The sequence below is a fragment of the Lepisma saccharinum genome, chromosome 21 (genome assembly GCF_977018435.1).
Source record: "Lepisma saccharinum chromosome 21, izLepSacc3.1, whole genome shotgun sequence".
NCBI classification, from domain to species: Eukaryota; Metazoa; Arthropoda; class Insecta; order Zygentoma; family Lepismatidae; genus Lepisma; species Lepisma saccharinum.
Window position 1 is genome coordinate 30,776,673 of NC_139249.1, and position 24,619 is coordinate 30,801,291.

Here is a 24,619-nt window from a genome sequence, read left to right on the forward strand (position 1 = left end):
AAAAAATGCATGACCTGTTTGTGTGTTCTGACTCCATAATGATTTTGGGAGACTCAGATTATTATCTGTGCCATTGTAGCCAAATAAACAAAAAATGCTGAATGTAGCTTGCATATTTTAGTTACCACGATTTTCTTGAGGGTCTTGGAAAATTAAATGTTCATAGATTTTACTTCACAAGAAGGTGCATAATTGACATTAGAATTCTTGGGTGTTCAGCACAATCGAGATATGTATCATTCCTTCGGATTGTTGCAATGATGCTGCAACGTTTTGACACCAGAGTCAAACAAGTGAAAAAGAATTCACTACTTGGTAGACAATGGTCATATGCATTGTTTTATAACAAACATGCTGTATGGAAATGAACCACAGAGCATGGCTGAGGTGTCATCAGATGAAGACATTGTAAGCTGTAAATTCTCTCTCTCTCTCTCTCTCTCTCTTTCTCTGTCTCTGTCTCTCTCTCTCTTAATCTCTATCTATCTATCTCTATATCATGGTTGCGCAAGTAATTGATATGTTGAAAGAACTTAACAAAATATACTATTTTATGCCTTTTCAATTCTATCTCTCAGCAGAAATTCACATAGAATGTTAAGAAATACTAATGGCTTTTCCACATGAAGCATATGACCTGTACCAGGAACGTTCTGAAACTCAGCATTTGGAAACTGCTCCTTTATCATATCATGATCATCATCTTCTATGAAGTGTGAGTGCGTCCCAGCTACAAAAAGTGCTGGTCCATCGTACACGGTTGAGATTTTGGGGAAGGTCGATATTTTCTGGAAATTCATCATGATGGATTCTAGATTAATCCTCCACTTAATCTCTCCGTTTTCTTCAATCAGGTTCATTACAATGAACTGCCTTGTGGGAGGATCGGTCACAAAGGATTGAAGGTGGATGTCTGCAGCTTGGCGAGCCTTGGTGATGGTCATGCCAGACGGAGCCTTAAACTCTTTCATGAGTGCAAAAATGATTTTCATCCCTTCTACATTTGGTGATATCCGTGCAGGGGAGGCATCCACTACCACAAGCTTTTTAATTAGCGCTGGATATTTCAAGGCCATGACCATCATAGTTTTTCCTCCCATACTGTGCCCTAAGACGATAGCTCTCGATATATTGAAGTTTGCCATGAGCTCTCGAATATCCTCCACCATGTGATGATACGTGAAATCAGATGAGTGTGGACTCGAACCGTGGTTCCTTGCATCAACTGATATTATGGTCTTGTGTGTTCGTTCGTGCACTTGTTTCGATATATAGTTCCAATTCTGCTTGTATCCTAGAAGGCCGTGCATTATAATAATAGGTGAATGCTCTTCCACGGAAGATGCACCATAGCGTAGAAAAGCTAACTTTACGGGCTTGTAACTTTCGTTTGCTGTTGCATATTTTCTTCCATGAATTGAAAGCGTAGGGGCTTTCCTTTGAGAATGAAAATAGAAAGATCGAAAAAGACCTGAATGATTCCTCCACATTGTGACATCTCACATTACAACTCTTTTATTATTAAATGAAATAATTGCTCGGCAACTGTTAGACTAGGTTATTGTCATTGTTGCAGTCCCAAGAAAGTAAATTCTTACATAATTTCACACCTGCAACAATGTTAAAATCCTACACGTTGTAAGATAAAAAATAAATATTAATAATAAAAAATGTTTCAGAAAGTCATCATTTTTACAGACTTATTTTCTAAACTATTATTGCTCAAATTATTTGCAATTAGTAATGTTACCACAGTAGGTTTCTTAGCTATGGGATGTAGAATAGATTACATTCTTTGTGTGTTGCATTTATGCTTTTTTCTCAAAATTCTCAAATGAAATACATTTTAATAATATTCAAAATGCCAGCAAATTAAGTTAGGAACACCAATAATAAAGCAGGAAGTATTTAATCCAGAGAAGCATTAAGTCCATTACAATGTTGAAGAAAAGTGCACGTGAAGTATAGCCTACAATGGTTACAAGAAAAAAAATGAGCAGAAATGATAAAGAGAATTATGAAAAATTGTGCTTTTTTCACAAAAAAAATTGATTTTAACATTTTTTTCTGCCACTTTTTGGCTAATCGCAACTATGAGGATGAGTTGTGATGAAATTGGACCTAATGGAGGCTTAAATGAAGCTGGTGATTACCAGAGAACAGATTTATATGTACCAAAATGTGTTATATGTGTAAATATACGAGGCATGTCAGGAAAGTAAAGATGCAACTGATATGTATCTGAAGGAAAATATGTAAGGCATAAATTGACAATACTGGCAGTAACCTTGATCCTTACTCTTTCCAGTAGTGTTCATTCGCAGTGCTGCTCTGAGTCTTGTGTGAGTTACACATGTAGGAAATGGCTGAGGATGATAAAGAATCCTGCCAAATGCGGGCTGTGATGCGATTTCTCCAGGGAAAAGGTGAATGTCCAACGGACATTTATCATAAAATTGCGGCAGTTTATGGGAACATTATGAATCGTTAAAATGTGACGAAATGGAGTCGTGCCTTCAATTCCTTTAAGAAGATCATCAGGGATCACAGACGACTTCCTGTCCCTGTGTTCGTCATTGATATATGTCCTACCTCCCACGAAGGCACGACACCACTTCGTCACATTTTGATGATTCATAATGTTCCCATAAACTGCCGCAATTTTACGATAAATGTCCGCTGGATATTCACCTTTTGCCTGGAGAAACCGCAGCACTGCAAATGGACACTACTGGAAAGAGTAAGAATCAAGGTTGCTGTCAGTGTGATCAACTTGTGCCTTACATATTTTCCCTCAGATATACATCAGTTGTATCTTTATTTTCCTAACCCACCTCATATATTTAGTTATTTTAATCAAAATATGGACTTACAATGATGAGAGATTTTGATAAGCAATTGTCACCTAGGAAAATGAAATGTGTTAGACTTACATGACCTTAATACTATATGACAATAAAAATAATATATTGTCATAACAACATTTGAAGAAGGTTAGGCTAAGTTCAAAGTTCCACATTTGTGCAATATTTATAACAATTTAGTCATAACAGTTATTTTTGACTGGCAATATGAAAAACAAATATCTTCAATCATATGTGTTCTTTCAGACAAGAAAGATATGATACATTCAAATTTATAATTAAATTTATTGAAATTGTGTACATTTGCATTGGCTTCAAGGTTTATATACAAAGGTCAACTCTTTAAAATTGTTCAATGTACATTGTGATGTCATACTTGGTATTTTGTATCAACATTCAAAAAATGGTAATTGTGATCAATAGATAAGTATATTGTGATATACATAGTAAAATAGCTGTAACAGAGCAAATATGTACATTTACTACACAAACATTCAAGCTGTTAAGCACTTATGGACAAAAATATAAAACAAAAACAATTGAAGATATCACATACTAAAAAATCTGGCTTGAACTAGTTGCTCTGATACTAGTTGTCTGTGACTTGGGAAGGGAGCTCAAGATGGAAAAAAGATAAGGACAGATATATCAATATGGGATGGTGATATATTTGTATAATAATTGTTGCTTTTAAAGATTAAACTTGGCAACGTTATAATAACTTGGATGTTTAAGTTATATAGAAGCCTTTTATGACTTGAATGAACTTTGATCATGATATAATCTTATAAAGATTCGAAAGTTATGGAATGACACTGATATGTATAAAAGATGCCATGTTGAATTGGAAGCAGTAAATAAGTATCTGCTTTCATCTTCCTTAAGGGGCTGGCTGGTGAATGTTACAGTTCCTCAAATGAGTGCTTGGAGGAAGGTCGCATAGAGTGACACTTATATGTTCTACGTTTGGAGGTGATTTGAGATGATGATGAATTTCGAAAACTGAAGCTCAGAATTGTAGATACAAAGACTTGCTTTATCCTGGAAGGAGATAACAAAGATATATATATATATATTTTCTTATGTATAGCATTGATATCTTATAAATATTCTTGTAAACAAAGGCATAATTTGATGCTATTGTAATTTTGGTTGTTTCTAGTTTTTTCTTTCATTTTTATCAATATAATAATTATAAAGTTATCAGTATATGTAAACTTAAATTTCCTTTCCAATATAGCACCATAGCTACTACCTATTGTGCTGATACTGAGTTTGAATTAAACTGACTTACATTGTTAAACTTAGATTATGAGGACTCAAATGGTACAATTATTGGATAGGAAAGTATAAGTTATTGAGTTGTGAATATTCTTGTTTCTGATATTAGTTTCAATACCTAACATTATGGAGAAGGAGATCACATTGGCTGACATTGTGATGATGCTCAAATCGCAGCAGGCAGAAATGAAAGAAGGTATCTCTGCAGTGCAAGGTGAAATGAAAGAAGGTATCTGTGCTGTGCAGAGTCAGATGAAAGAAAGCATTGAAGCCAGTAAAGCTCAAAGTAAGGAACTTAGAGAAATTAAGGTAGATATTTCACAGTTCCGTAAGGAGTGCTTAGATAGAACAGAAAAGTTAGAAAAGAAAGTTCAATTACTGGATCAAAGGATGAATGATGAGCTAGTTTATCTTGCTGCGGATATGGATAAAAAATTAGACGATACAGTTAGTAATTTATCCAAACAGTTCACTTCTCAACTGGATCAATGTCTTGAGGTTTGTGCTCAGTGTAGTGTATCACTTGGTACATTAAGTAATGATCTAATTAAGTTAAGAAGTGAAACCAAGTATGCTCATTCAACTGAACCACAGGTTGATGTCAAATCTATTGGCATACAACATGATGAGGTTGATAAAGAAGTTATGTCTAGCAGTGCAAGGCATATTATTATCACTCGCGTTCCAGAGAATGATGCAATTAGGAGTGATGTTGATAGTGATAAGTCGGTGGATATTAGTACAAGGCACAAGTATTATAGAGATGATGAATTGCATAAGTTGCATGATGTAAATAATAATGGCAATATCAACTCTTCTTTGGAATTAGGTGTTAAGAATGCACTTCTACAAATAGAAACCAATATCATGAGTGTAGTTAATAATGCATTAACACCATTATCAACTTATGATATAATAGCAGTTAAAAATACAGCTAAAGCACAGAGTGACTTTACACCTCGAATGAGTTCTCACACTGTAAATCGGAGACAACATACAGTTGGGAATAAAGATGAAGTTGGTCATGGATCACCAAAAAGTAGTCTTGTTAGACATAATATAGGAGTGAATACTGAATCTGAGATGTATAATAGTACAGATTCAGATCATGATAGAGTAAGTATGCTTAGTGGTCCATACCGAAATACATCTAAGCGTCGAAAATTGAGGAAGAACAAATCAGTTGCTAATAATAATGTTGATGACAAAATTTCATATGCACAACATGATGCTGGTCATATGAATAATGTTAGTCATTCAGTAGATGTTCCATTGACTAATTGTAATAAGAGTCAAATTAAAGTTCTCATTAAACCACAGGACTTGAGGCATTTCCCTCATTTTGATGGGATATCTTTAGAGTTTGCACCATCGGAATTCTTAGAAAAAGTAGAGGAAAACCTAGATATTTATGACATCAAAGAAAGTCAATTCTTGAAGTACATACCAAAACTTCTAACTGATTGTGCTAGAACTTGGTACTTAGAAGTAAAGAATCAGTTTACCACTTATTCTGAATTTAAAAAGGCTTTTTTGGCACATTATCAGAATGACCGCTGGAAATCAGTAAAGTTGACTCAAACTTTGAATTCTCCTTTTACAAAAGAGAGTAATGTAAGCCTGTTACAATATGCGAATAAGAACTACAAAATTTTGAAGTCTACTCAGCCTCATGCTGAAGAACCTCATTTGATAGCACAATTAGCCTCATTATTACCACACAGGATTAGTGAACACATGGTGATTAATAACGTACGTACATTGCACCAAACGTTGCAAGTAATTGAAAATTTTCAATCTTTAAGAAATAATCCTGCACGGTTCAATGACATGAACAGAAATAATTATAATCCAAAGAATAAGGCTAGAGTAGCAAATGTATCATGTGCTAATGATCAAAATAGAAATAAGGATAGGTATTCTAGTAAATCCTATAGAAATTCTAGGACTTTTAATAAAAATAATAACAAACAATCATCTTCTGATGTTGGTAATAGAGTTCAACAGCAGCATGATAAACAATCATGTGATACAAGGGTGCAAACCACAGTATGCAGAGAGAGCAATAACAATGGTCCTGGTTATGATAAAATAGAATATTACCGATCAGATAGTGATGGTGGCCGTAGCAAAACTAGTGATGGTGGCCGTAGCAAAACTTATAGAAACTCTGCTTATACTCGGAGTTCAGCTTCTAATTGGAGACTCCAAAGCCAATAACAAAATTAAATTTAGGAATCAAATTAAATATTTAAGTAGGCATATACATGATATTTATTTATTTATTTATTTTGTAATGTAAAATTAGTGATCTTGTGCAGAAGTTTCTTGCCCAAGTTAGACAAGTGCAAGTTGATGTTTCTTTAGCTTCTATATCTTACATAGATGTAGTAACTGCTTGACACATCAACTTAAAAGGGTGGTTGGTTGGGAGTATCTTCTAGACTGTTGGTCTAGGGAGGTATATTTGGCCACAGTACCACTGTTCATCTTGAGGGACAAAAATACAATATAATATTTTGAAGTATAAGTTTGTGATTTATTTTATGCACAATTCAGTTGCAGGATCACTATATTTAAGTTTATTATACTTAAATATAACTCCGCATGTTTGTGGGAAACTTGGCATTATTATGCACAACAAAAGCAAATTTTAAAAACACTTTAATAGTTCATCTATGTAACAAACTTGAATAGCTGGTGAAAGATGTTACCCAAGATGTTAGTTAAGTAGTGGTAGTGTACAAAGAATGTAAGTGCATTTAAAATGCTTATATACGAGAATTATTTTATTTGCTATTAGGGAATTGTTAAGTCAATAATTCCTGAAGATGAATTGTTTCCTCGTATATTTTATGAAGTTGACATGTATCAGAGACATCCACTAGATGATCCAAGCTCGTCACTCATAATTCCATGCTACAGTTGCATGAAAGCATTGTGAAGTGTTCACGTAAAGGCAATAGTAAGTCCTATTGTGACACTTAATGTAGAAATATTTATTACATGAATATATATATTTCTTTTTATGATGCACATTTATCTTTGGTGCTTTATCAAGTTTGGATTCTTCCAATAGTAATCATGTAGTGCTGATAGGTTAGGTATTTATGATTTCAAATACACTTATCAAGCTAAGCCACACGATGATGCTGCTATATATAATGATTGAAGGTTGACTATTTCCACATCTTAGGGGTATAAATTTATGAAGTATAGATACATATTAAGACCAGTTACACTAGTTTTTTTCAGGGAATGTAATGTTCCATTTATGTTATAATATAAATGTACTTAATTACATAAGTGATTAATCTGAGCCACGTGTCTTATATTGATAATGATCGTAAATATCAAGTATCTTTTGAGATAACCATTCTTAACATGTTTTGGATTAAAACTATGTTAGATGTATTTTTGATGACTTCTGAAATCACACATGACTACGTTAAAAACGTTTTAGTCAATTAAGCCTCAGAGATATGTTATTTTATCAATGCACTTGCTAGGATTGATAAAATATTTATACAGACTAGGATGGAATTTTGTTGGTATGAGGTATAGTTTAGTTGTTTTATTCTAAATGAATAACAACGTTAATTTGTGATTTATTTTGACAGCATATTAAAGGACTTTGACATGATCATATGATACCTTTGCACTTGAAGATATTATAGTAATGAGCTTTCAGAAGGTATTGTCAGTGTGATGTCATTCTCTATAAGTGTGATCTATATTAAGAGTAGACACAGATTGATTAATTATTTGACAATTTCAGATAGTATTTTCTCAATTGTAAACTCAAAGCAATTCTGATAATCAAAAATTGATTCATGGTTGTAAATTCTTTTTAATACACACATGTATATGTTTGACAGTGTTATGCATCTGAGATTATATATCCAATATTTATGTTCATACTTCATAAATGTATAATGCAATATTTTCTTCATCATTACAAAACATGATAATGATATCTTAACTGATAACATATTGTTTATTTTGTTGCTTTGAAGGACAAAAGATACTGCTTTGTTTCACAACCATACCCATGGAGGGTTGGTTGGTTGAGTTCTTCGCTTAGACTGTTGCTTAAGGGTGGTACTGTGAGTCACAGTACTTTATGCTCAATTTTTCTTTTGTCAGATGTCAATGTCAAAATTTTCTCATTTTTCGTGATTCTTTCCTTGAGTCTGAAACTTTAGTTCAGGAATGAAGTATTCATGTGTAGAGTTTGCCTTAAGTTGATCTTCGTAATCCGACATTGGTCCTCATTCATATATCTTGATCCTTAGTTGTGATTAACGGTGGAAAAATTCAATATAACAAATACTCTTTGTTATGTGTATTTTGGAGTGCAAAAAATGTATAATATAATGTGATAGCATGCGCAATAATAGATTTTAATATTAAGATTTAGCTGTGGCTTAAAAACATTTACTAGAGCTCTAAGATTCCAAGAGTTGAATTGTAGGCTCCAATAGAAATAAACTTGACAAGAAGCAAAGAGATTCATGTGTTGATCCAAGCTTAAGTCAAGTAGTAGGTTCCTTTAAAATGCTAGAATGCATTATGGCTCCAAAATGTGTTCACAAAGGGCAGAATAGGAAATTCGTGCCGTGACGCTGTGAGTTCAGGAACAACAGTTATTTATGATTTATAATTTTTGTGCGCACATCATAATTTATACATTTCTTGCATGATTTGTGATATAAGAAATCTTATTTTCGGCACTCCATAAATCTGAGGATGTTTGCTTCTCGATGCAAGGACTTAGATTCTTGTCTTGTTAGCTGATGATACTAGATAAATGGATGAATTCCCAATTATGCTTTACAAGTTTATGAAACTTAGTTGGACCATAGGTAATCTACTCTACATGTGGAAAATTATAATTAATATATTTTTGGCTAAATAAAGATTAATATAGAAATAATGCTCTCAGATTAAGAATGAAGTTCTTAATGGTGCTTTATTGGTTCATAATAAATAAAAATGTTATGTAGCCACATTGTTTTATGTAAAAATGGTTCATATGGAACTTCATTAGATAATTGTTGGTTTGTAGAACTTGATTTTTTTTGTTTGTTTTTCAACATTATTATGTACTAAAAACTCACTATGTGTAGTTGCACTGTATTGGTTCATGATGAACATGTTCTTTTTCTATTGTTGGAAAACAAATATTCAGTTATATTCATTAAAAAAAAAATATTCAGTTATACTCAGTTGATTATAATGCTAAACATGAAAACAGTTTGTAAATATAGAGGAATTATATTAATTATTATATGTTACAAGTCTCAGTAGTGCTCAGGTCTGTTGTTGTGGATCCGTCCCTTGTTGAGCGCCAGTATGACAATAAAAATAATATATTGTCATAACAACATTTGAAGAAGGTTAGGCTAAGTTCAAAGTTCCACATTTGTGCAATATTTATAACAATTTAGTCATAACAGTTATTTTTGACTGGCAATATGAAAAACAAATATCTTCAATCATATGTGTTCTTTCAGACAAGAAAGATATGATACATTCAAATTTATAATTAAATTTATTGAAATTGTGTACATTTGCATTGGCTTCAAGGTTTATATACAAAGGTCAACTCTTTAAAATTGTTCAATGTACATTGTGATGTCATACTTGGTATTTTGTATCAACATTCAAAAAATGGTAATTGTGATCAATAGATAAGTATATTGTGATATACATAGTAAAATAGCTGTAACAGAGCAAATATGTACATTTACTACACAAACATTCAAGCTGTTAAGCACTTATGGACAAAAATATAAAACAAAAACAATTGAAGATATCACATACTAAAAAATCTGGCTTGAACTAGTTGCTCTGATACTAGTTGTCTGTGACTTGGGAAGGGAGCTCAAGATGGAAAAAGATAAGGACAGATATATCAATATGGGATGGTGATATATTTGTATAATAATTGTTGCTTTTAAAGATTAAACTTGGCAACGTTATAATAACTTGGATGTTTAAGTTATATAGAAGCCTTTTATGACTTGAATGAACTTTGATCATGATATAATCTTATAAAGATTCGAAAGTTATGGAATGACACTGATATGTATAAAAGATGCCATGTTGAATTGGAAGCAGTAAATAAGTATCTGCTTTCATCTTCCTTAAGGGGCTGGCTGGTGAATGTTACAGTTCCTCAAATGAGTGCTTGGAGGAAGGTCGCATAGAGTGACACTTATATGTTCTACGTTTGGAGGTGATTTGAGATGATGATGAATTTCGAAAACTGAAGCTCAGAATTGTAGATACAAAGACTTGCTTTATCCTGGAAGGAGATAACAAAGATATATATATATATATTTTCTTATGTATAGCATTGATATCTTATAAATATTCTTGTAAACAAAGGCATAATTTGATGCTATTGTAATTTTGGTTGTTTCTAGTTTTTTCTTTCATTTTTATCAATATAATAATTATAAAGTTATCAGTATATGTAAACTTAAATTTCCTTTCCAATATAGCACCATAGCTACTACCTATTGTGCTGATACTGAGTTTGAATTAAACTGACTTACATTGTTAAAACTAATGCAAAAATTCAAATACAAGGTATTCTTTATTTTCTGTTACCAAAATAATTGATCACGATACTAGGCTTACATGATATCAATTGTAATGAAAAGTTCAAATTAAAAATTTGCTTTACTTTTTTGTTTTTAAAATAATGGATTACAAATTTTCTTTTTAGTTCTGAAATGTGAATCTTCTCCTGTTGTTCCTAAAGACAAATTTACTTTGACTGAAACTGCATATTGCATGATGTACTGGAACTATATTTAAAATACAGTGTGTCCGGCTTAAAAGTATAATAAAAGAAAAATTAATAACTTGAAAAGTAATTGAGATATTTATTGGCGGTTTGCTTCTAGAGGCCAGCATAATCTGCATTTTACCTACCCACTGCCCGCTTGCCGCGAGGACAGGTATACCTGCTCGCCTGCCCACGTCAACGAGTCGACTTGCGTCTTTACCCGGGTTCTTCGTCTTCCAGGCGCTCTGCGCTTACAAGGTAACTGGGCATTCAACAAGACCCGGGCGCCTGCAAAACCTGCTGGAAGGAAACAGCCCTCCGGCAGCGTGTCGCTCCAGGTGTTTCATCACCACGTGGACAGCTTCAGCCAGTGTTGCCTACTTACGTAGCTCGTAAATCCTACGAGGTCCTGGGAGGAGCTCTCTCCTCCAAGGAGAATTTATATACTTTGCGATTTCAGTTCAGCGTAAGCAGTTTTTATCTTATTGCCAGGAAATGCACGCAGTATTACAGCTTCATTTATTTAAATGAATGATCGAGCAAACAAAAATCTCCTCACTGAAAACTAATTGCTTTTCATTGCATGGTGCCTTAACCAGGCACGCAGTGGCGCAACCAGAGGGGGTAGGGTGCATTGCTCACAAGCTTGGACGGAAATTAAGTCTAGCGGAAGGGTCAGGGTGGGGGTCAAACATTAAAGTACAAGAAAAAACAGACTAGCAGAATTTAAGAGTAGCAGGGTGGCTCAGTCGGTAACGCGTCTGACTACCATGCTAAAGGTCCCGGGTTCGATCCCCGGCCGGTTCAAATCCGGGAACTTTTCTAACGGTTGAAGCGGCCCCGGCGCCCACCCAGCGTCGAATAACATGGGTACCTGGGGGAAACCCTGGGGGGTAAAGGCGGTGAGGGGCGTGATGCTGATCACATCACCCCCACTCACGACCGGATCAAGAAAGTGTGGGGCGTTACCCCCACACCCCCTATACGCCTTCATGGCGTGGTGCTATGCACAGGGGAACACTTTACCTTTTTACCTATATCACTATATATACGTATATTGGTTGTTTACGACATATACTTATGGATCCTGTGCCACGGAAAACCTATTTCAATGTGTGTGTGTGGGGGGGGGGGTAGCAACATTCGTAAATCTCATTTCATTGGTGATGTGGCTTACGAAGCTTCGAGTTCCCTTTTTTAAGTAGTCAAAATCTATTGCAGTTGGCAACACTGCAGAACGGTGTGGGCCAGGTGCAGTTTCTACTCGAAGCAACTACGTCATGCAGAGGGAGGGGTCTGCAGTTGATGGAAAGAACGAACTGAGACCTACTAGGTATCGTAAGACTGCGGGTACCCGGCGGGTCTACAATGCCTGCCAGGAACGATCTGTGCAGGTGGGCATACAAGCTGCTCAAGCGAGGGTGTTGCGCAGGTTGCATGGCATTTCAGGAGCGATGTCTCGCGAACGGGTCTGCTCCAGGTCTTGTGCAGGCCTTTATTTGCTTCTACAAGTATGTTAACTCAAAATGTTTTTTTTTACGTATGCTTGCGGCAGTTGGTACTGCATGCACGTAACTGCTTTGTTCACGTAAACACATGCATCAGTAGCCATGTGGACTCCACAGCAGAAGGTGTTCTGTGTGCTTTCTCTCGTGGAACTAAAGTCTGTTACACTGGTACAACGTCATTTTCGGCTTGAATATGGACTGCGACCAACCGACGATGTTCCCAGTTACATTTCAATCAAGAAGTGGGACAAGCAGCTTCTGGAAACTGTAAGTTTGTTTTCGATGTCGAGCCGCCATGCCAAGCACACAGTTCCAGAGACTACTGTTGAATTAATCCGAGCGTCCTTCCAGCAGAGCCCTTGTAAGTCAATCCAACAAGCAAGTAGGCAGTTACAGTTACCTCGTTTCGACAGTACACGATGTCGTCCATAAAAGGTTGCACCTACGGGCGTACAAAATGCAGCTTCATCACAAAATCAAGCACGAGGACAGGCCACGACGGAAGAACTTCGCGGAGACAATTCTGGCAAAAATTGATGAAAACGAGGCATTCCTCGATTTCATCTGTTTCTCGGATGAGGTTACATTTCACACTTCCGGCAAGGTAAACACACACAATTGCCGCATATGGGGAAGTGAACCCCCCCCCCTTCACCTAGTGATGGAGTGGGAACGTGACTCTCCGAAAGTGTGTGGTGTGGATTGTTAAAGGACAGGGTTATAGGCCAATTCTTCTTCGCGGAGTCTACAGTTAATGCAAGAATGTACATCAACGTGTTGGAGCTGTATGTTGTGCCACAACTTCCTCGTGAAGTGATCTTTCAACAAGATGGCGCACCATGCTATTTTGCGAACATTGTGAGGGATATCTTGGATCATGAGTTCCCAGATCGCTGGATTGGGAGAGGTAGTCCATGGATTGCTTGACTCCCTAGAAGCCCAGACATTATGCCACTTGATTTTTTTCTGTGGGGGTTTATCAAGAATCAAGTGTACCAGACACCAGTTCATGATCTACCAGATCTACATCATCGCATTCGTGCAGCTATCGCTAATGTTACGCCTGCAATGCTGCAAAACACTTGGAGAGAAGTGGAATACAGATAGATGTCTGTCGCGCCACTAATGGTGCGCATATCAAGGTGTATTAGGTATGTAAAAAAACATTTTGAGTTAACATACTTGTAGAAGCAAACCACCAATAAATATCTCAATTACTTCTCAAGTTATTAATTTTTCTTTTATTATACTTTTAAGCCGGACACCCTGTACACAACTGATTTCACCACAAAAGCTTGAGCTTACATTCTCCATCGTTGAGAAGAATGTTAGAATAACAGATGCACTGTCTATTGTAAAAATTTAAAATAAACAGAGAGTACAAAATGAACAGAATACAGAAGAACAGAAAACCTGTGGTATTTAACACAAGAAGGAAAACTGTGGTCGTGAATGGAATATATGGAAATTATATGTGAAGCATGTGCGTAAAATGTAATATATGGGAAAAATATGGAAATGAAAAGTTTTGGGGCTTACATATCAGGAGTTGCATAGATAATACAAAATAACATTGATTTTTAGCCTCATACGAAGATATGTATTTACATTAGGGCTGAACCGATACTCACACTGATGCCAATAGTCTTAAAAATTCCCACCAATGCCAATACTGATGCTTGAAAATTGTAGCAAAAGTTGTTCAAAATATTGATTAGTATTCCACTCCCAATTAAAAGTATCAATTTACCAGAATTTTGCTGTAAAATATTCTATAATTACATCAGAATATAAAAATACCTGTTACATAATCACAAAAGACATTTTTTGCATAACTTCCAGAATAATTCGACTCCGCGAAAGTGTCGTGTGGCATCTTTGCAGCCCCTAGAACGACCACATACAATAACTTAAAAATGATTTAAGATATTTAAGTGGGGAAATGTGTAAAATGCATAGTAAGTTATATCCAACTGTGCACTGTGCAGCAGAAAATGTAGAATTACCCATATGGGACAAATCTTCCATATCTGTGGAGACAAAATTTGCTGGACCAGTTGCTAGTTAATGCTTTTATTACTATTGATAAATGTGTATGTGTGCGCTGCATGAAAATATTGAGAAAATATTAAAAAGTAACTTTTTATTTTGTATTTATTCGTTGTTTATATAAAATATATGTTATTGGCTTTAAGGCAAGTATAATGTGAAGATTGAAAGTTAAAATGCATCTTAGAATCCGATGTGAAGGGTTTAGTAACCTTTATTTACCTGTAGAATCTAATTATGAAATATTTCCTAACATACAATTAGTTTTAATAGTAATTAGTGTTCTGCTTTATGTTTCCAAATGCACAAAGGTAAAATTACACCCTTATCTGTGCTATGAAATAATTTCTGCACATTTCCCTAATGAATGTGTGAACATGATGAATCTGGGATACTTGGCCAACAAAGTGGAAGATTAGTATAAACAACACTATGATCTAAATTGCTCTCTATACTGTAACTTTCCTATTGTTCTTAACAGATGAAATTCAAGAAAACCCTAAAGCAAAAACCTCTAACCAATTCGATTGTATGGTGAAAGAACGACAGAATGAAGCCCGAAGAAGCATTCTTGTGCAAGTGCATTGTGAAAAGTCATGTGCAGAGCTCCGTTCTTATTGTAGTGAATTTGGAAGTGTCCATGGAATGCATTATTACAAGCTGCTTGGAGATAAGGTATGTACTTTCCCCAGCTCTAGATTGTCTGCTGTTGTATTTGAATTTTTTGTGTATTTACATATTTTTCTTATACCTCTCCACATTAATCACTTCAATGAAGGTGAATAAATTATGTAAACCATGCTTCTACTGATAAAGATCCTAGGTTCATGAATAGGCCTTTGTTGAACAAAGAACATATTCTTTTCCTTTTATCACCCAAAAAAATGTTAATTCAATTTATGTAATTTTTGTTTATAGGGTCAATAATATGTTGTAAAGGACGTTTTACTGCAAAAGAAACGACCAGGTCACCATCAAAGATTTTCTCGTATCTAGAAGAAATTTCTCACCTTAGGAACGCCACTTCAGAAGACCCACTGCTCTCATTAGTTGTCTCCTGTGTAGTAAATGGTTGGCCAGATCAAGATAACTACATAATTACATTCTACGTATTATAACTGCCTATTTTGAAGGAGGTTTATATTCTCGTAGAGGATACTATCCCCAATTCGACGAATGACAACTCCTGGGATGTAATTTGGAGAACCATGCTTAGGTGATTGAACCCAAACTGCTGAGTTGATGGTGAAAGTACCATATCTCGATGAAGAATCGTTCTGAAATTTTGCTGACTTCCTCGGCTTGAACGGAGATTCACTCGACAGAGGCAGATTGTTTGGTTCCCACCAAAATCTTGGTCGGTATTTCAAGACCGAAAGTGCCGGCAGGCTTCCTTTTCCACCCAGTCGCGTGTTCCGAAGGATGAAAAGAAGGTTGGCGATCCCCATAAAAACTGATAGAATATATTTTTTATCAGTTTTTTAATTCATATTTTAGTAAATTGCAGGACATGAATCCATGCATATTTATGAAGTTTTTAAGTCATGTAAATCCAAGCTCTAGGTATTAAATTTAAACATATACTTTCTTATCAAAGTATCAGCTGAATTGTTAATGTTACTGATATCCTATTTCATTTTCCAGCATTTTATTTTAGTTGAATTCACATCAAGGCAAGAAGCTGTGAACGTACTGAAAGTGTGTAGCCATAACATGGCGCATGATATAGTTCCTGTCCAGTCTCCTCTTGTATGGTTCAAAGCTGGCCCTCGGAAGAGGAAAAAAGTAGAACCTGATGTTGAAATGATGATGACGAATGCATTTTCTCCACCAGAAATAAGGAAGTCGCTGATCCAGGCAGATTCAGTAAGGTTAAAATACATTTCTCTCTTAGATTTATTTCTTCCCCGGTATTCATACTTCCACGCACGGTAGGGATGGGACACATTAATCTGTACTGTGCTAGTGTGTCTGCAAAATTATTGATACAGAATGTATTCAGTTGTTGCTGTCTGTCCTAGGAGGTGTGCACCTTATGCCCCATGTCAACATTGGTTCATTTAATTCAATATCACCTATCATTTCATATCTTCTTTTTTCCCATATCCTTTCTCCATTAACCATTCTTTCCAGTTTTTCTTTTAGCAGGCAATTCCTTCTTAGTCAGTGCTACAGCCAATTTATTTTTCTTTTCTGTATCATTTCCAATATTCCTCTTCTTTCACAGACTATTTTCAATGCAGTTTCATTTCTTACTTTGTCCTTTTCTCACATTCCATTCTTTACCAGTCGCATATCCAAATTTTCTAAATAACATCGTAGCTCAGTGGTTAGGGTATCTGACTACCATGCGTTCCTCGGTGGAGGAGAACCGGGATTTTTCCACCAGTTCCAAAGGCTCCGGCACCCACCCAGCATCATAAAAGTGGGTACCTGGTGGAAACTCTGGGGGGTAAAGGCAGCCAGGGGCATGGTGCTGATCACATCACCCCCACCTTCGGTTGTGATCAAGAAAGTCTGGGGCCCTAACTCCACCCCCTGTAAGACTTCATGGCATGGTGCAAAGCACAGGGAAGCACTTCACTTTTTTTTTACTTTTATCTACGTTTCTGCACCATACGTACTACACACATTAGTTTCTCAGTTTTTTGTCCAAAAGTCCACAAAGCATGCTTCTTCTTTGAAAGGATTCTGTGGCCATTGGTATTCTCACTTTGACTTTTTCACTGCAGCTCGTGTCACTGGTGATGATATAGGCCAGGTATCTGTAGCTATCGACTTAATTCAATACTTTGGTCTCAAATTTTGATGTTAATTTCCCTTGCCTTTTCCCCAATAACCATTGCCTTTCTCTTGTTCACATTTATAAAGGTAACCAAGAAAGTTCTGTCGGTTTCTGATAATGTCGAAAGTCAATTTTGGTTGTTGTTTATGTCCACTTTATGCACAGATATTCTAATCAAGACTGGACTACAGTTTAAAGTGGAGTCCGAACCACTGTGCAATGTGCCTCCACCGGGTATCTAACCCGGGACCCCTTGATTACAAGGCATTACCATTGCACATTGGGGATGCCCTCGAAAGTCACATGTCCAACATGCTAAGAATTACAAGGTTAGCCAGATAAGACATTTATAACACCATTAAGCCTTGTTTCCATGATTATGAAAAACTAAATATGCTGACCAAGGCAGTAATTTATTTTATTAAAAACATAAACTAACGTAACGTTTCAACCTTCTAGCAAGGTCTTCTTCAGACTCTGTATCAAGTACAAAAGTAACCAGATACAACAAAAGGGCAATATATATACACAAACATTACTCCCTCCAGACTATTTAGAAAGTTGTTTGGAACTTTCTAGCAGATGACTTTCACTTCCCAACTTTACTTTCACCTAAAAGGCTAAACACAATTACTTCCATAGAATGTGGTTGGACTTTTTAATCTCACGCTCTTTTCCCTTCATTTTTCTTCCTTCTCCTCTCCTCTTTTTCTCTTGTCCTTTCCACTCTTTCCAACATCTTCTTCCATTCTTTGTTTAACTTCAGTCCCCCATTCCAGTTCATTGTGTCTTCTTCACCTTTCTTCTCTATTTCCTTGGCTTCCTTCCATTTTCTAACTAGCATTCTCTTCTCCCTTCCTATCTGCTTAGCCTCATTCCACTCTATGTCATGTCCTGTTTCTCTCGTGTGTTTAAATATTGCATTTCTCTCTCTCTTAAGTCGTACATCATCCCTATGTTGTTTCAACCTGTCTTTCAGCCTTTTTTTCGTTTCTCCTATGTACACACTCTGCCATTCTTTACATTTTACTTCGTAGATAATCCCTTCCTCTTCTTCTTCTCTGTTTTCCTTTTTCTTGTTAGCATTCCTCGCTATTCCTAAGATGCTTCTCCCTCCCTTCCTGTAAGTTTTAATTCCCGCTTTCCTAAGCACTTTGCATATCTTTTCTGTGGTCTTCCCCATACTCCTTATTCCAAACCTTCTCTCCTTTTTTTCTTTCTCTTCCAATTCTCCCCTGCCCGTTTTCTTACTTTTTCTGTTTATGTCCAGTCTATCCTGCTTCTCATAGCCATTCTTTTCCAGCTGATAAGACATGTTCAATCAACAGGTTATGGATGACTGAGCAGTTCAACTTGGATGTCAGTGAGACAGGGGAAGCATGGTTATTCCAAACATCATGATAAGGACCTGTGCGCTGTGTGAGTATAAACTTTGAACAAACTTGAGCAGCTGGAAAGAAAATATGCCAGAGTTTCGGCAATGATGTGGTGAATGATTGGATAGTACATCAACGGTTTAAAAGATTCAAGAAAGCCGATGAATCCCTCAAAGATGCACTACTTACTGGAAGGCCAACAGCCATAGACAACAATATCTATTGAGGCAGACAATGGTCAAACATGTGGCGACTTAGGAGAAGAATTCCATGCACTTCAGAAGTCATTTCCTTGCTGTCACGTCTGGAGAAGTATCCCTTTCTGTACAGAATGCTGACATGTGATAAGAAACAGATTACCGTATTTACACATGTATAATACGCACCCTTGTTTTTGATGGGGAAAAGCGACAAACAATTATATCTCGTATAGAATGCACAGTACAATTCAGGTTCAATGGCTTTCGTAGTTGTGTGTCATAAAGCTGTTGCTATGCTGATCAAGAGCAGATGACATCATACCTATTCAATACCTGTTGCAGGGTCCTAGGTTCGATACCCAGTGGAGGCACATTGCACAGTAGTTCGAATCCCACTTAAATCCAGTCTCGATTAGCCTTGCTGTGCATAAAGTGGACTAAAAACAAGAAATCAAACAAACAAACAATACCTGTTGCTCTGTGGACTAAGAGGTATCGTATTGTGTACAATGAGTCACCAACCCACACCACCTCCCCTCCTCTCCCTCCACCATGTTTTGCATCCCAAAGCATTCACTTTTGCAACCTTCTTGTTTATTCTGTAGTAGGAGAAAGTGAGATCAAAATTATGGTTCGGATTTGCAGCACCCAGAAAGTTATTTCCCGTTATTTCTCGCCCGACAAATACTGCTGATACACATCTTGTGTGCATGCTCGAATTCTGCCAAAACGCTGATTTTCTCCATGTCGCAAAATTTCACTTTTATAGTGTGTTTTTTTTTCTAAAGAAATTCAACCTGGTAATTTGTATTAGCACCTGTTCATATATACATGTTTTATCAGTGACGTAGTAAAAATATGCATGGTTTTAATGTTGGCTGTCCAAATTATTCCATGCATAATAAGCACCACAGTTTTTGCGCCAAAATTTTTGTCCTGGCCACACAATCAATGCAACTGTGTATTCTGAGAAACTGGAACATGTTTATGAGAAGCTGTAAAAACTTGGTACCAGCATTTGTAAATTACAAAAGTCTCTGCGTAGCTGATAATGTGAGACCATACATGGCTAAGGTCACCTGTGACAACTTTCTGTGCCTTGGTTGGGAAACACTGATACATCTGCTTAATGTCTCAGACATTCTGCATCCAATTACCATCTTTTGCATTCACTGGACAACCAGGTTAGAGGATGGTAATTGAAAAACCTAGGTGAGGTGCAAAGTGCACTTGACTTCTTTGGTTCTTATTCTGCAGAGTTCTACCACCGTGAGATCCATGGTCTTTCATAGCATTGGAGACTTGAGGCCATTGATGGTGATGGAAACTATGTTTGACCTGTTAGATTTGTTTCACGTTGGGTTTTGGCATTCGAAGGTGCTGGGTGAAAATGTGACAGAACTTCCTTGCTTACCTTACATTCATATTTCTAATCTGTATGAAGTAGATTAGTGTGGGACAAACCTAAAATTCAATACAGTGTAAAGCTCAAGCATGTGATAGGTATGATAGGTACAATGCAAATGTTACGTTACTTTTGGTGCATGTTGTATAATACAATAATAACAGAAATGCTCGTGTGTATTCACAGAAATGTGTTCTATCCTTGTCATTTCATTATCTAAAATGTTCCTTTCTACTCTGAACAGGTGAGTGATCAGATGAAAGCATTGCATGAAAACACCAAGCTTCAGGATTTGGGAACTCGATTGCGATTCCTCACGACATATCAAGTGGAGTTGGCTTTGGAGAGTTTGTTTCCAGACATTGAAGTCCTTCCCTTTGGATCGTCAGTGAATGGATTTGGGAAAGCTGACTGTGATCTTGACATGGTTCTGCATTTCGCTGGAGATCAGGAGGTAAATGTTCCATTTTTTTATCTTTTTATATCTTCTTCTTCTTTTCCATCCCTTTGTCATTAAGAGTCGGGTTCCATCATCCACTTCCTGTACACTTTTCGGTCCAAGGTTAGTTTTCGGACTTCCAGCATTGTTTTCCCTTTCTTCTTTCCTATCGTTTCCACATATAACATATATACATTCGCTTCTCCCAAGCACTGGCCGGGTGGCTTCTAACAGCCGCTTCGGACGTTTCGTTTATGCGGTTTTAGATTGTGATATGCACGGTTTTAGATTTGTGTGGACAGAATGATGGTTTTTATAGCTACAATGCGGGTTCTTCAGTAAATGTTTTTTACCATAACCTTTAACCTGTATCCTCAACTAACACTTTCTTAATGTGACACCATGTTTGGTGCCTAAGAGTACGCATTAACCTGAAGATGGAGGCAGTGTTGACCTCTGAAACGTTGTTTTGATCGACAAATCGTACTCACACACGTAAGTAATTGATCTTTGATCTTTTTAAAGTTCTTCATTATTAAGTTTCCACATACTCTTCTCATTGAACTCTTGGTCGTCCTCTCGCTCTCTTGTCTTCTGGTCTGGCCTCCATCACCTGTCTAGGCTTGCAATCATCCCAAACCTTTGTAGTTCCTTTCTCTCTATTGTTTCCAATAGTGTTTTTTGCTGTAACTGATCTCTAATGATGGTATTTGTAATCCTATCTCTTCTAGTCTTTCCTGCTGCTCTTCGTAGGTATCTCATCTTTGCTGCTTGAAATCTGTTATTCTGTTTTGGTAATAATGTCAAGCATACAATAATGTGGTACTGTAGATTGTCTTGTAGATCATCATCTTCGTTTGATTACTTATTTCCTTTTTACCAATTAATGTGTTGTTGACTTGATAATACACTGTAGTGTACTCTTTTTATATACCATCTAGATAGGATATTTATTTTAGACAATACATAGCTGAATTGTTTCAGGTGCAAATTCAAATTTGCATCATAAGGACAATTTAGGAGTTAGTTGTAGTCAGGGAGACCAGTCTAGCAAGCCATATAACACTAGTCATCAGTGTTTCATGGTGTTTTTTTTTAGTTTTCTGGCTACAAGGTAAGTCAGATTTCACCATGATTGTTCTGGCATGTGGCATAAGATTTTTCTTTTTTCTTAAATTCAAGCACTCATTGAATTTGAAATGAATGACAAAGCTTGGCAGATTTGATCTTCAAAGGAATGTTGTGCTCATGAAGAAATTGTTCCTGAATTATTTAGCCGATTTCTTTATTTCTTTTATATTTTTTTAATGTGTGTTTTGTTATTTGGTTTGGGAGCCATTTTTTGTATTTAATTATTCAATAGTGCAGAAATGTAAATGTATGAGGGGCATTCAAATGAAACCCGGTCACTAGTGTAATCAGTGTATTAAGTGAAAAATGTAGTTATACACATTACATGTACTCAAAAATGTAGATACACACAGTACACATACTCAAAAATAATCGCCAAAACTGTTTGCACATTTATCCCATTGCGACACAAGCTGGTCGATACCATCCTTGAAGAAGCTAGTAGGCTGCTCTCGGATCCAGGCTTGGACCCATTCACACACTTCGTCATCCGATGCGAATCAATGTCTGCGAATAGCTTGTTTGAGAGGTCCAAAAACATGGAAATCACACAGGGAAAGGTCTGGACTGTACGGTGGATGTTCCAGTGTTTCCCACCGAAACTGCTGCACTGTCGTCTTCACCACATTGGCCGTGTGTGGGCGGGCATTATCATGCAGGAGGATAACGCCATTGGACAACATGCCTGGGCGTTTCAACTTGATGGCTCGTCGAAGGTTCTGTAACGTGGCTTGATACCGCTGGGCATTGATGGTGGTTCCCCATTCCAGGAACTCGACAAGTAGTGGGCCCTTGTGGTAAAAAAAAAGGACATCATGACCTTCCCAGAACTGGTGTGCACGGCCTTTGCTTTCTTTGGAGGTGGTGAATTCGAATGTTTCCACTGCTTGCTCTGACGCTTGCTTTCCAGTTCAAAATGGTGACACCATGTTTCGTCACCTGTGACAATACGCGACAGAAAGCCGTATTCCTCCTCATGATAACGTTGCAGATGACTCAAAGACAGGCCCATTCGATTTTTCCGCTGTTCAGCGGTCAGTTGGTGGGGAACCCACTGCGCACAAATTTTGCGAAAGTTCAGGTGTTGATGCATGATGCTGTGGGCGGTACCCACGCTAATACCCAGTAACCGATGGATGTCGTCTACGGTGATTCTGAGGTTGTCCAAGACTAAAGCATTCACTTCCGCAATCATTTCCGGTGTGATGACACGATGAGCCTGTCCAGGACGAGCATCGTCTTCCAGTGACTCGCAGCCCTCAAGGTATCGTTTGCTCCATTCCACAACACTTGAACGACTCAGACTGTACTCACCGTACACAGCCTTCATCCATCGATACATTTCACGGCCTCCAACTCCTTCCGCCGCCAAAAAATGAATCACTCCTCGTTGTTCCTGCTTACTCGCCTGCATGTTCTGTACTGGATGATAACTTGTGTGACCACCTTCTCTTCGACATGATACCACACTGGCACTATGCAACGTCAAATGGTGCGCACGCCTCAGTCTCTCGACCAATAGCTGGCGCTACCATACCCGCAGTTGCGTGGTGCCACCGTACATGTACGGCACATTTAGATGCAATGACCGGGTTTCATTTGAATGTCCCTCATAAAAGAAACTTAACATATGTTATATACTGATTGTAAGGAGCCGCAATGGTCTTGTCTGTAGGATGTCACATGGGAGACAAAGTTTGATTCCCGAGGTAATCTAAGGTCAGAATTTTCCCATCCTTGTCCCTGCATAAAGCAACTCTGGAGCTCACCCAGCCTCAAATTCAGTGGGTACCTGGGGGGGGGGGGGGTAAAGGTGGCTGGAGCTTGATGCTGATCACATCACCTCTAAAATGGCTGAGATCAAGAATGTGTGGAGCCCTACCTCCCACATCCTCTAAATGTGCCATCATGGCATGGTGCTATATGCATGGGGAACTTTATCTTATATACTAAATTGAATGTAATTCCATTGTTGGTCATAGGGAAGAACACAGGAAATGTAGAATGGGGGAGGTAATTCTGTATCTAAAATGAAATAACAATAAATAGAGTGCAATTTTTGGCATTTATTTATGTTGGCTGATTTATGCAGGCACAAAATACGTTTAGGATATGAAAACAAGACACTCAAAGTGAGAAATAGTCATTTTCGCTGTTTGCAAGTTATTCACATTTTGATTTTTCATTTCTGTGCATGTTAAATTAACAATTTGATCAAAGTTCTCAGCCAAGTACTGTTATTAGTAAAACTAATATTTATAATATTTTCCAGAGTATAAGAATTAATTATTTTTTCCATTTTTCAATGTCATCTGTGTTGTAACTTTGTTTCAGATGTACTGAAAACAGCATCTCAGGTCAATTATGTCTTTCCATTTCATTACTGCGAGAAGAGAAATTAAATATCTACAAGTGAAAGAAACACATCAATATTATGAATTTTATTGTTAACTGATTTTGACATTCGTTATTTTCGAATTTCTATCAAGTTTTCCATTTTTTTAAAGCAAATTAAATATACAAGTAAGCCCCCCCCCCCCAAAGAAAAAACCTGCAAGAAGGAACTGGCAAAATTTCTATTCTTCATTTTTCATTATTTGTGTGTACATAAAGCAAAGGTAAAGTCCCCGTGCATATAGCACTATGCCATGAAGGCACTTTGGAGGTGGTGTGATCAGCACCATCCTCTGGCTTTTAACCCCCAGTGTTGCCCCCAGATACCCATTGATTTAAGGTTGGATGAGCCCTGGAGTCACTTTATGTAGAGAGGAGGTTGAAAAAA

General features: G+C 36.9%; 1 protein-coding gene and 1 pseudogene across 1 annotated transcript in view; one reads left to right on the forward strand and one right to left on the reverse strand.

The window, feature by feature from the left end:
• Window positions 1-24,619, forward strand: part of LOC146004090 (poly(A) RNA polymerase, mitochondrial-like) — a 47,398-nt gene that overhangs the window by 10,957 nt on the left and 11,822 nt on the right. The window contains exons 2-4 of the mRNA XM_083142722.1: window positions 14,983-15,176; window positions 16,146-16,367; window positions 20,512-20,721. Coding sequence (XP_082998848.1) covers window positions 14,983-15,176; window positions 16,146-16,367; window positions 20,512-20,721 — 626 coding nt within the window. The remainder of the gene's footprint in view (window positions 1-14,982; window positions 15,177-16,145; window positions 16,368-20,511; window positions 20,722-24,619) is intronic.
• Window positions 552-1,530, reverse strand: LOC146004423 (sn-1-specific diacylglycerol lipase ABHD11 pseudogene; annotated as a pseudogene).